The sequence below is a fragment of the Eurypyga helias genome, unplaced genomic scaffold (assembly GCF_000690775.1).
Source record: "Eurypyga helias isolate BGI_N326 unplaced genomic scaffold, ASM69077v1 scaffold5117, whole genome shotgun sequence".
NCBI classification, from domain to species: Eukaryota; Metazoa; Chordata; class Aves; order Eurypygiformes; family Eurypygidae; genus Eurypyga; species Eurypyga helias.
In genome coordinates, this window is record NW_010262194.1 from 1 (window position 1) to 11,067 (window position 11,067).

General features: G+C 40.2%; 1 protein-coding gene across 1 annotated transcript in view; it reads left to right on the plus strand.

Moving 5' to 3' along the window:
- Positions 1 to 2,511: 2,511 nt before the first annotated feature.
- The window catches only part of MCTP2 (multiple C2 domains, transmembrane 2), a gene marked incomplete at its 5' end in the record, with an annotated part of 83,567 nt that continues 75,011 nt past the window's right edge, over positions 2,512 to 11,067 (plus strand). Inside the window, 4 exons of the mRNA XM_010155606.1 lie at positions 2,512 to 2,654; positions 3,447 to 3,523; positions 4,690 to 4,801; positions 6,732 to 6,767. Of these exons, the coding sequence (XP_010153908.1) occupies positions 2,512 to 2,654; positions 3,447 to 3,523; positions 4,690 to 4,801; positions 6,732 to 6,767 (368 nt within the window). The remainder of the gene's footprint in view (positions 2,655 to 3,446; positions 3,524 to 4,689; positions 4,802 to 6,731; positions 6,768 to 11,067) is intronic.

Sequence of the window (11,067 nt, forward strand, 5' to 3'; positions counted from 1 at the left end):
ATATATAAATATATATATAAATGGATAAATATATGTAAATATGAAGGAAATAATTCTCATATATATATTTATTTGGAATGATGCTAAAGCCTGGCTCACATGAGCACTGCTAGGCAGCCCTTCCCCCTCTTGTATTTTCCTTTACTGAGTAAGAACGGGGAAAGCTTTCAGAGCAATAATGCAATTGGGATGCTTGCTTAGCTCTAGTCTTCCTTTCCATCCTTAGAGAAAAGTCTTGGACTTTTATACTTGTAGGCATTGAACTTGCTGGCTGTTTGCTTTCTCTTTTTCCTCTTTCTCTCTGGGTTTTGCTCTTGCTCGTGAGTTTTCTGTGCCAAAAGCAGATGAGTAATGGCCATAGACCACCTGCTTCCATCACCCTCTTCATGCTTTCATTTCATCAGTTGCTTTCCTTGTCTTGGCCCATTGCTATTTCATGCACAGAATGGGCTGTGGACATTATTATTGATATTATTGTCTTTTTTTTTAATAATGCAGCTTGCTCCTCCTTATCCTGTAAATAAGTCAGTCATTTGTTTTTAAAGAGCTGAAAGAAACTAACACCAAATTGTTCAATGCTCTTATTTCTTAACTTCTGCATTCTCTGGGGGCTGCTGCCCACATTGTGAGGCTATGATTTATCTGTGTGTTCCCACTCATTGTGAAAAGTGTGCTGGTTTTAAGCCATATATTTTATGTAAGAGTAAAATCATAGTTCTAATAAGTATCCTAGGGAAAGGTCTAGTCCTAATGCATTGGAAACAATGAGAAGCTGCCCTCTGACTTCCTTTGCTGTGGATCAGGCCCTTATTTATTATTTTCTCTTAGAGCAGAAGGAAAAAAAAAATTCTTAAGTTTGCAGCATTTTTCACAGAAAGGGGTTGATTTCAGCAATTAGTATTTAGGAAAAAGATCAGCTGCAGGTAGCGTATGAAAACCAACTGATATTTTCCTTTTGTGACTGAAATGTCCTTTATGTACAGATTGGGCCAGGTCTCTACAGCTCTTCTCTTTTGAAATTAAAACAAAATAAAAACTTCCTGTAATTCTTAAAAATAATTCCATATGTCCCAGGAGCACAGTTCTTCACAGAACTGTGTAAATCCAAATAGATGCTAACACATACCTATTTTTTTTTTCTTGAGTCTAAGTCTGTCTTCACAGAACACTGACCAGAGCTTCTGATGTTTCAATATGGATTTTTCATGTTCTCACTGTTTCACCAAGCTACAGACAAGACTGAGTGTTTGTCTTAACGCTGGGTTATCCTGAGCAGTTACATTTTTTTTTTCCCGTTCAGTATTTCAGTGGGAACAGGCTCAGATTTTTTTTTTCTGAATATGTGAAATCTGGTACAGGAGTCAGTCTTTCCCTGCTGGCAGCCCACACTGCAGGCCTGGGGCAGCCAGAACCATTGCCTTAGCTATTATTCTTCTAATGAAATTAAACTTTTAGGAGGGAAAATTAATTCCAAATATAAGGTATAATACAGACAATATTGAATATGACAGATGAACAGCACCTGGGATCAGTTAGTTGTATATGCTGCTACACCTCAGTTTTATTCTTTCCTTTATTTGCAGCTTGTGAGATTTTTTTTTCTTTGCAAAGTCCGTATGTATTAGTAAATCAACTATCTAGTTAAATCATTTGTGTACCTTGTTCCCCTTTTGTTTGAGGTCCTGCACGGTGGTTGATGTTGATGCAGATGCCACTGGTTTAATAATAAAAAGTTGATTCCCTCTTCTCTTTTCCTTTGACAGCTGCAAGTCTTTCTATTGCTGCCGAGTGGCATGAGCCTCGTGCTCTCGCCATGGACATCTGCTCCATAAAAATGTGGGACATTATTGCCTTGGCAAAATGTGCCCCTTGGATTAAAAGAATGTGTTACCTGAATATTGTTGTTTGTCTTTACAGGATCTATTCTGTGTGTGGTTTTTACCCTGAGCTGGTGAATGTCAGTGTTTTTTCACTGAAACTTCAAGTTTGGTTTTAAGCACGTTGGCAAGCGACACCAGTGATGAAATCCTGATGGCTATTTTCGCTATTGTTACTGGTTTCCTTGGAGCTCCTATCCAAGTTACAACGCTTTTGAGTTTTGGTCTTTTTATATATTTGTAGTCACAGGATCATATTTTCTCTCTTGCACTGTCTGTGTTGTTAGTTGGCCTGTAAATTGTCCTCATCCCTGCTTCTATTTGCTCTTTTCCCAAATTAAAATGTTAACTAAATTACTAAAGAATGATTAACATTTGTTAACAATAGCACAGTGGAGATCAAGCAAAGTATGAAGAATTTTTGTTGCCTGCTTTCGGACAACTTTCTGGTTCTGTTCAATAGATTTCCTGTATTAACTAGCAATTTTTATGTTGGTAATTAAGTATATGCATGTATACATAAAATAAGTCATTGCCATTTATTAATGTTATTTATTGTTTTCTGAAAATACAATTTAATATTGTGGGGTTATGCGGGGGCAGTACTAATGTATTTTTTTATTAATTATCACAGGTACAAGTGACCCGTATGTGAAGATTAAACTGAATGGGAAAACTCTATACAAAAGTAAGGTAGTCTACAAGAACCTTAACCCAGTTTGGGATGAGACTGTTGTGCTGCCCGTACAGACCCTCGATCAAAAACTCTGGATCAAGGTAAGCTTTGTTTTGAGATTTTTGGAAGATGGATAAATATTTTTTTAAGCAATTATTTTCAACTTCAGAAATGTGTTGATTTTTATTCCCTGTAGCAATGTAACATAAAGCACAATTCAGTTTAAGAGTTTCAGCGATTTCAAATTAAAATGCACGTCTTTTCCAGATTCTACTCTCATGTTTTGCTTTCCATCTGCAAAAAACCCAAGCTGAAATAAAACTCCTTGACTGGATATGTTTAAAGCTGGGGAGCTAAATTCTGCTCACTCTTACCATGCTTGTGCAAACTCAGTGAAATCAATAGTGGTTTCATAAGCATGTTTTCAAGACTGTAATTTGGCTGGGTTGAACAGAATTATTACCTGGGATGCAGCTGTGACAAGTAGCAAAGCCTTTTCTCATTATGAGTAACGTTACTGTTACCAGAACCACAAGCTACCAGTTGTGAACGTTAATTGCCAAAACATCTGTAACCAGAAGTACCTGGGTTTTGTGCAGCGTTTCATTATGCTATCGCGCAGAGCATAAAGGAACAGGCACAAGCCAGAGCAGCACGCATGTCTCTGTTTACATAATATTAAGAAGATACTTTCAAAATGCTGTTTAAATATTTAGTTAAAAATACAAATTAAAGCAGGGAGGTGGAAAATTCTCTCTGAATTATATCTAGGCTTTGATCTTTCAAATACAAAATTGAACTGAAAGGGCTTAAAATATCTGTTTTTTTATCAGCCGGGATAAATCTGGCTTATGATGTGATAATTAGAAATATTTATTTTATTTTGCTACCAGGTGTACGATCGAGATTTAACCTCTTCAGACTTCATGGGTTCGGCATTTGTAGCACTTGCTGAACTGGAACTCAATAGGTAATATGTTTGTTTAATTAAAGGTTATTAACGCAGCTTAATTGAGAAACATAGGAAAACAATTAAATGCTTTTGCTCTAGCTCAGAATTGTCTGTTCATGAAAACTTATTTTGCTAGGAGGGTGGGGAGCACATTTTAAAAGAAATGGCTTGAGATAAATCCCGTACACACGTTTTCATCCAGCGTTACGTACCAGATTCAAATCCAACCTGGATGAGCCCAGTTCAGCAGAAGGCATCCATTCCTTTTCATGTCTGGGAATAAGGATAAGAGTTTCTATATGCAGCATTGTTTAGGGAGAGCTACACCAGCATAATTTATGGAGGTGGGAAGTTGAGACCCCTTCTTAGCTCCGCGGAGCATGGGGTGCCCTTTTCTGTGTGTCATTGGGCTGGGGAGCAGTTTGCCTGGCTGGCTGCGAGCGCCCCGTTTCCAGCCTCCCCCCGCAGCAGCTCATCTGGCCCTGATTTAGTGCGGAGGCAAGCCCTGCGCCTTTTGTCTGCTGCTGCTTGGTCTCAATGTGGAGCTGGAAGCCAGGAATTCAAGTTTTAGTTCTTTTATACTTCCTCGCTGTGCAACATTTCTTTTTTTTTTTTTTGAGAAAATGAGTTTTCCCTGTGTGGGTATGTTATAGCTCCCGTGGTGGTTGTATCTGAATTTCTAAAAAAATTAATGAATTTATCAATGAGATATTAATCTGGTGGCACTACCAGCGTTCCCATTTTCGGAAAGCGAGCTGAGTCATGGGAGGAGATTTTAAGGCAGGTGGAGATAAGGCAGAATGCATGTATTGTAAGTTGATTCCCAGCCATTAATGTTAGAAAATTCACTTGGATGAGTTTCTCTGCCACTCTTCTTCCCTGTGAAGTGGAGGTGGCAGCAACTTAGTTCAGCATGCATCTGCATATGGAGAGTTATGAGTATTCAGTAATGCTGTGTAGATGTTAGGCTGCATTATTAAATGGGTGGTGTATTCTGTCAGAACGAAGAAGGAACCCTCCAGATTTCCTGTTTTAACATTTAAACCCAATATTGTGAATTTCAGACAAGAAGCTGAAATTTGCACAGCTCAGCGTGACCTTTAATAATGAACTCGAGTTAACTGGAGTCAATAAATGCACATCTCTTTTTTTTTTCTTTCTTTTTTTTTCCTTCTCTCTTGTAGAACTACTGAACAGGTTTTAAAACTGGAAGATCCTAACAGTTTAGAAGATGACATGGGAGTGATTGTATTAAACTTGAGTCTAGCAGTCAAGCAAGGAGACTTCAAGAGAAATGTAAGTGGCTTAGGAAATCAGATTTATAGCCAGAATGTGCAGAGGGTGTGGGGAAAGAGCCTGCCTAATCTGATTTACTTGGAAACACCACCTTTATTTTCCTCCTCTGAGGCTCAATATTGAAATTGAGATAGATCATAACTTGAAAAAAAGCCACATATTTAACTGGGTAAGAGCTGCTTAGACACCCGTAGCTGGATGGCTCTGTCTCGTAGCCATGAGCTGCGCAGTGGCAGTGCCCTCGGTGCATCAGCGGTGTGGTGTCCGTCACTGCCACGTGCAGGTTGCCGAAGTGAATGTACGAACCATACCTGCTGTGAGTGCTATTCCAGAGCATGTTATTTTCTGATTTCCACTTAGGAGTGTAATACTTAAAAAAAATTGTTCTTTCTTCCTTTATTTTTTGACAATATAAAAATATATACATGTGAAATCTGAAAGCAGACATTTGAATTTAATACTTAAACAGCACCAATCCTGCAGAGGAGCACACCAGCCAAGAGGAAAAGATCACTTGTAAAAACCCTGATTTTGCCACTGACAGTTTCTTGACTCAGTTTCAATTGAACTTGGCTCCTGATGCTGAAATATGGTGCATTTAGTGGTGCTGGAAACCCAGGAGAACCTGGGCAGAGACTGGGAGTGCCATAAGTGAAGCTGACACTTTTCAAATTTCAGGTGCTGCATGTGGTTTTGTTCTTTTGTTTTCCTATTTTGACTCTGCTAGCATTTTACACAGAGTGTGGAGCATACCTGTGTTGGCAAACTCATCCTGCTTCTGGCCAGCAAAGGATGGGGAAAAGCCAAGATCAGGCATTTACTTGGACTGGCTCCAAAACCAGAGCTATTCCTACAAGCCCTGTCTATAGTCTAGTACGAAAGTTGCTGTTTACAGCACATTATTGAATTATAGGTATGGAATTCAGTCTGAAAGGGATTATTTATAGAAGCATGAATGTTTCAAGGGGTTGGAAATCAAAATATGAAAAAGCTAATGTGGGATGTCTGCCATTCATTATTTTTCAAATAGTTGCCTTTTTGAGAATTGTAAAATCCTAGTATTAACATAATTGTAGAGATATTTCTACCTCAATATGTGATTATTTAAAAGCTTAATGACTACATTCAAAACACCGTTGTTGTATTTATGTATCTATATTATGAGATGGCTTTTATCTGGGATGTGAATTCCCCCTCTAACTTGTACAAGAGTGGTGTTGGCGCACACGTCACTGGGCTGCAGGACAAGTGAAGACATAAAGTTGCTTTAGCAAAAACCAGCAGTTTAGCCAAAAGAACCTCAGGAATTATTCCGGGATGTTTAGGAAGGCATGGACTGAAGTGGACCTAGCCAGTGAGACAGAAAATATGATGGTTTAAAGCAGCTTTTGGTACTCTTGGGTGCTTAGTTAACATTCAGAGTGCAGATTATAGAAGAGTTGGTGCACGCTGTAATTTTTTTTTTTAAACACGATGTTTTAAGCCCTCATATTTCAAATGCAAATTGCTTAGCCATTTCCAGTGGAATCAGAATAGTGAAATGGCTCTGTCCACATTAGCACTTAACAGCAAGATGATTTTTTCTTTCCTTTTAAAACTAGCTAACTGTAGAACCAGATGGCACCTAAAGTATAAGTCATGTTTCATACTAATGGGTCTGGGTCCCTCCACTTTTTATTCTTGATTATTTTTTTATTTCCTTTTTTTTTTGGTGCAATGCATGTATTTTGAGCTTGTTGATTGTTACGTTTCATGAGAGAGGGGAAGTAGATAAATGCAGTCGTAGGTTCAGCCCCTACTTAGTAACAAGCTTTCCTACGATGTTTGAGTGATGTTTGAATTATTTTACTAAACACTTTCTCCATTTTACTCCGTCCCCATCTCCTCTCTCTGGGTTCTATTTGGTGTGATGGTGGGGACCCATGAACAGAGATGGTCAAGTCGGAAGAAGAGAACTTCATGTAAGGTAATCTATATTCTTTTCTCTTAAAAAAAAAAAAAAATCCTCTCCCAAAATCTGTGCCCTCCTCTGAAACAGGAAGGGTAAATGTAGGAAAAATCTGAGTAAACCTGTCTTAATGTGGTACCTATGATACTCTGGTATTTATTTATTTATTAGTGTGAAAAGAAATTGCTGCTAGCATCTAATGACAAGCAACAGTAAGAACCCATTCTGGAAAAAGTTGTAGAAAGAGAGAAAAACTGTCTGTACTAAGGAAATGGGTGTAAATTCAGCCAACCAAAGGAGATGTAGAGAATTTGAATTGTGTAAGGATGTCTGGAAGGTGGCTGGTAGTTGGTACTGGAGTTGAACATGGGTCTCTTGGATCCCAGTCTAATCGTTTGGGTCACCTCTTGCCACAAGAGGAATTTTGTGAGGTGTTATTTCTTCTGTTTGCTCCTGGGGTTTGAAATACCTTTTGTTCTTGGGATGGAGACCGAGCAGGCAGTTTTCATTACCATCTCTGCAACAGGGTTTGGAAGATTTGTGTGTTGCCACTTATCTGCATAACTTGCTTTCCTTGGTCTTCTGTAGTATCCCTGCAGGCTTCCATTACTTTTATATTCCTGTACTGTCTCAGTCTTGTATTAGACTTTAACTTGTTTGGGAAACAGACTGTGGCTTTTTATTTGTTCTGTAAAGCTTTAATTTGCTATTGAGTAAATAACAATGATATGGAAACTGCAGGCCCCAGTACCCAGCTTGACAGCTGTACAATCTAACTTTCTGAAAAGCAGAATTTGGCTCTTAGGAGAACACATATGCATCTTGATATTTTCTCTATATAACTACTGGTTTGTGCCTAAATAAATTGAATAATTAACCTTCTCTTGCTCTACTCATTTTAACTGCGGTGTGCAATGTAGAGAAGCCAACCCTCTCAGGTATTGCAGCATATTTTTGTCAATAGAAGAGGTGTGAAGTACAGTCCTTGGAGCTGGATGGCAGCTCAGCAAGTCCCTGGTTCCAGGCCTAATGCAGCCCTTCCTGCAGAGCTCAGCACGGAGAGCTGCCATGCATCCCCGAATGCCGTGTGACAGAAAGTGATAGAATAATTGAAGACCTCAGCACTTCAGGTTTTTAACTAAAACTGAAAATTACTGGGCCCCCACTCCACCAGTGTAGCTTGTTACCCCTTTTTCTCACACATGCACACACAGCTGTCTCTTGATGCTGGTTGGCTTTAGGGTCTGGGAAAGGAAGCCAGGATATTACACTCTGGTCCTTTTTTTGTCCAGGATAGCCTGACTTCTGTCTTGGTTGCTGTCACTGGAGGTTGGTGGTGTGTGGTTGTCTTTTTTTTTTTTTTTTTTGTTGTTGTTGTACCTTATCTCTTACTGCATTTTGAATAAATTTTTTACATACAGGTTTTTGGACCTTTAGCTTTAAGCCATAGTGACAGGTCATTCAGTTCTCAAGACTCTGGCATGTGCCTTAGCATCCTTTAAATAAAATTAAGAGGTGCTGAAGCATGATACTGAGTTAGAAGTGAAAGTATTGTTTAAAAGACGAAGAGAGGAGGGGGGAAGAGTGTCAACCCTGTGCTCTATTCTGTTCCAGTCACTAGAGGGTAGGAGAGCTTCAGTTCTTCCTAGGGAAGACAGTTCATGCTCCAGTGTGATCTCTAAAGAAAAGCTCTGTGACCATCCAAAGGCAGTAAAAATATTTCCCAGCATGCGCTGGAAAAAATCTGACAAAGCAGTATTTCCTGGTTTATTGATTCTGCTACTGCACTAAAACACTAGTACTGTACATCAATAACCATCTTTAGTTAGGAAACTCAGGTCTGTGGAAGCAATACTAGCAGTTTGTGGCAGAACATAAAGGCTAGAAAGAAAAATTGTGTGCATGGGGAATATAGGTGCCTAGGGAAGGCACAAGAGGTTATGGAAGAATAGCCAGAGAGTATGATGGGGTAGAAAACAATGTTGCTGGACGAGATAAGGAGAAGGGAAGAAGGAGGAGGGACGGGAAATGGAGAGTGCTCTCTAACAGATACAGACTCGTCTCTATTTTGGCTGCTGAGCTGACTGTGGTGGTTGTTGCAGGAGCAAAAGGCCATATACTTCCCATTTGAGCAGGTGAACTGAGCCATAGCTAAATTTCAGCTCTATAGGTTTAGGCAAATAGAAGTTTTCTATCTGGATTTGGTTTTCAAATTCTTTTATTTCCACTGAACTATCACTAACCTGTGTTGTAATATTTAGCTTTTCTTCTACAAATATAGGGAAAATGACTTATATTCTAAGGATGGACAAAATGAATTACTTTCACAGCTGCTTTTAATCTGTATTGCTTACATGAAAGGAATCTGGTTATACACTAATTTGACCATTTTATGTTATGTTAGTGGAGATTTGGCATATCAGTGTCCTAAACGAGTCTTGTCACGTCAGTCACGGGATTCTTGGTGGCTTCCCAAATTCAGCCCAAACGGTTGGTACCCTAGTTGATGGCATTAACACTGATGGCATTAATACCTGATGCTGTCCCATGTCAGACTGGCCAAGGGGTTCACGGGGATGGTTGTGGATACCATGCACTCTTCATGCGTGTCCTCTGAGCTCCCTTGTCTTTGGCAGGAAAAGCTACGTTTTAGACAACAAGGAAAACAGCAGCAGTATAATATCTCCAGTCTAGCTACGGCTGTCTCTCAGGCATTGCAGATAGTATGCAGGAAGAATTTCAGCAACTGAATATTATCTTTTAAATCATTTTGGTGCAAGAGCTGTTGAACTGGATGATTTAGCTATCTGTTGATTACACAGTATATATTTTTCACTGCTGCTAGAAGGGAATCATTGTACATTTGGGCAGACTCCCAAGACATGGGCAGCACATCCAGATCTCTCATTTTTTTTTTAATGGGAGCTGAGAACAGCATTGTCCTCTGTGGGAGATGTTTCCCAAGAGAGCAGCTTGCTTTCTCTCATGGAGGGTGGCATTGCAAAGTAAAGAGTATATGATTAGGCGGCATGAATATATGAACTCATAAATGTGTATTGGCAGGCTCTCCGCTCTTTTCTGTTTTTCTGGGGCTATCTGGGGTGCAGAGGGAGTTGGTAGCTATCTCTGCTGGAGCCCAACATGCTGATGCTCAGTAGCCTTGTTTGTCCCGGGTGGCTTGCGTCTCACCCTGAGAGCCCCATGTGCTATTTCTAGCATTCGCACAGCTGAATAAGCTTTAAGTGTTGAACATCTATGAACCAAATAAGCAGGTTTGCTTGGGGTGGATTGACCCGCAGCAGTTCAGTCCTGAAACAAAAGCGACGCAATTGCCACCTTGATAGCCTAAGCTGATTGAATAAATTGGCTGAAAGGCTGGCCAGACCCAAGTGCTACTCGGCATCTTGTCGCAGGGGAAAATCCCTCACTCTCCTTTTTCCGCGTGGGCTGTTAGGTTTCATTTTTGCCTGCCTCGTTGTATTTGGCTTTCTCCCACAATACCCCGTGGGCAGCGGTGCTCTCGGAGCGTTTTGCGGAGCGGAGGGACGCGGTTGCCACAGGGTCACGCATCGTGGTGGCAATCTCGTGTCGGTTCACTTGCCTTTCTCGCTGCCCTCTCCTCTTTCCCAGGGGGAGGCTGCCTCTGTGAAATGGTTTCCCTGCCTAATGAGGAGAGGTCCAAAGAGTTTTCCTATTTGTGTGTTGTTGTTTTCTCAAATGGCAAATTACACGGCCCAGTTTTGACGTTGACCTCTTCACAGGGATTGCAGTAGGCTCTCTGTTGTCCTGTCTCATCCTTTTAAATGAAAGATGTGAGAGATGGGTTTGCTTCACACTTGGCCACCTCGCCGTGTCATTTAAATGTACAATTTTTCTGCATCTCTTTATTGCTTCAAAAACAAGTTTGAACTTGGGGCATGTATGTGTGTGTCAGGAAAAGAGACAGATTTGAAAGCAGCCCTGATGCACCGGGGGGATGTGCTGAGTGCCTATAGAGGGAGATTATATACAAATGGTGTTAGCCGAGAGACTTGGGCTCCTAGAGGGTTTTGTGAAGCTGGGTCAATGAGCTGGTTCATTTCCTTCCAAAGCTCTGTCGCTCTTGCTCATCTCCCATATTTGCCTCTGTGAAGGCAGGATATGGCCCACCTGATCCTTCTTGTCCAGCTTGCTTTCAACCAGAACCAGAGAGTAACAATGAATTGCAGGTTGGAGTGAGAAGCTTTTATATTAATTTTGAAACCAGAAACTAGATTCTAAAAATGGACACAATTTTTTTTTTTTGAGATATGGGATATTTTCTGGGCAAATGTTCTTT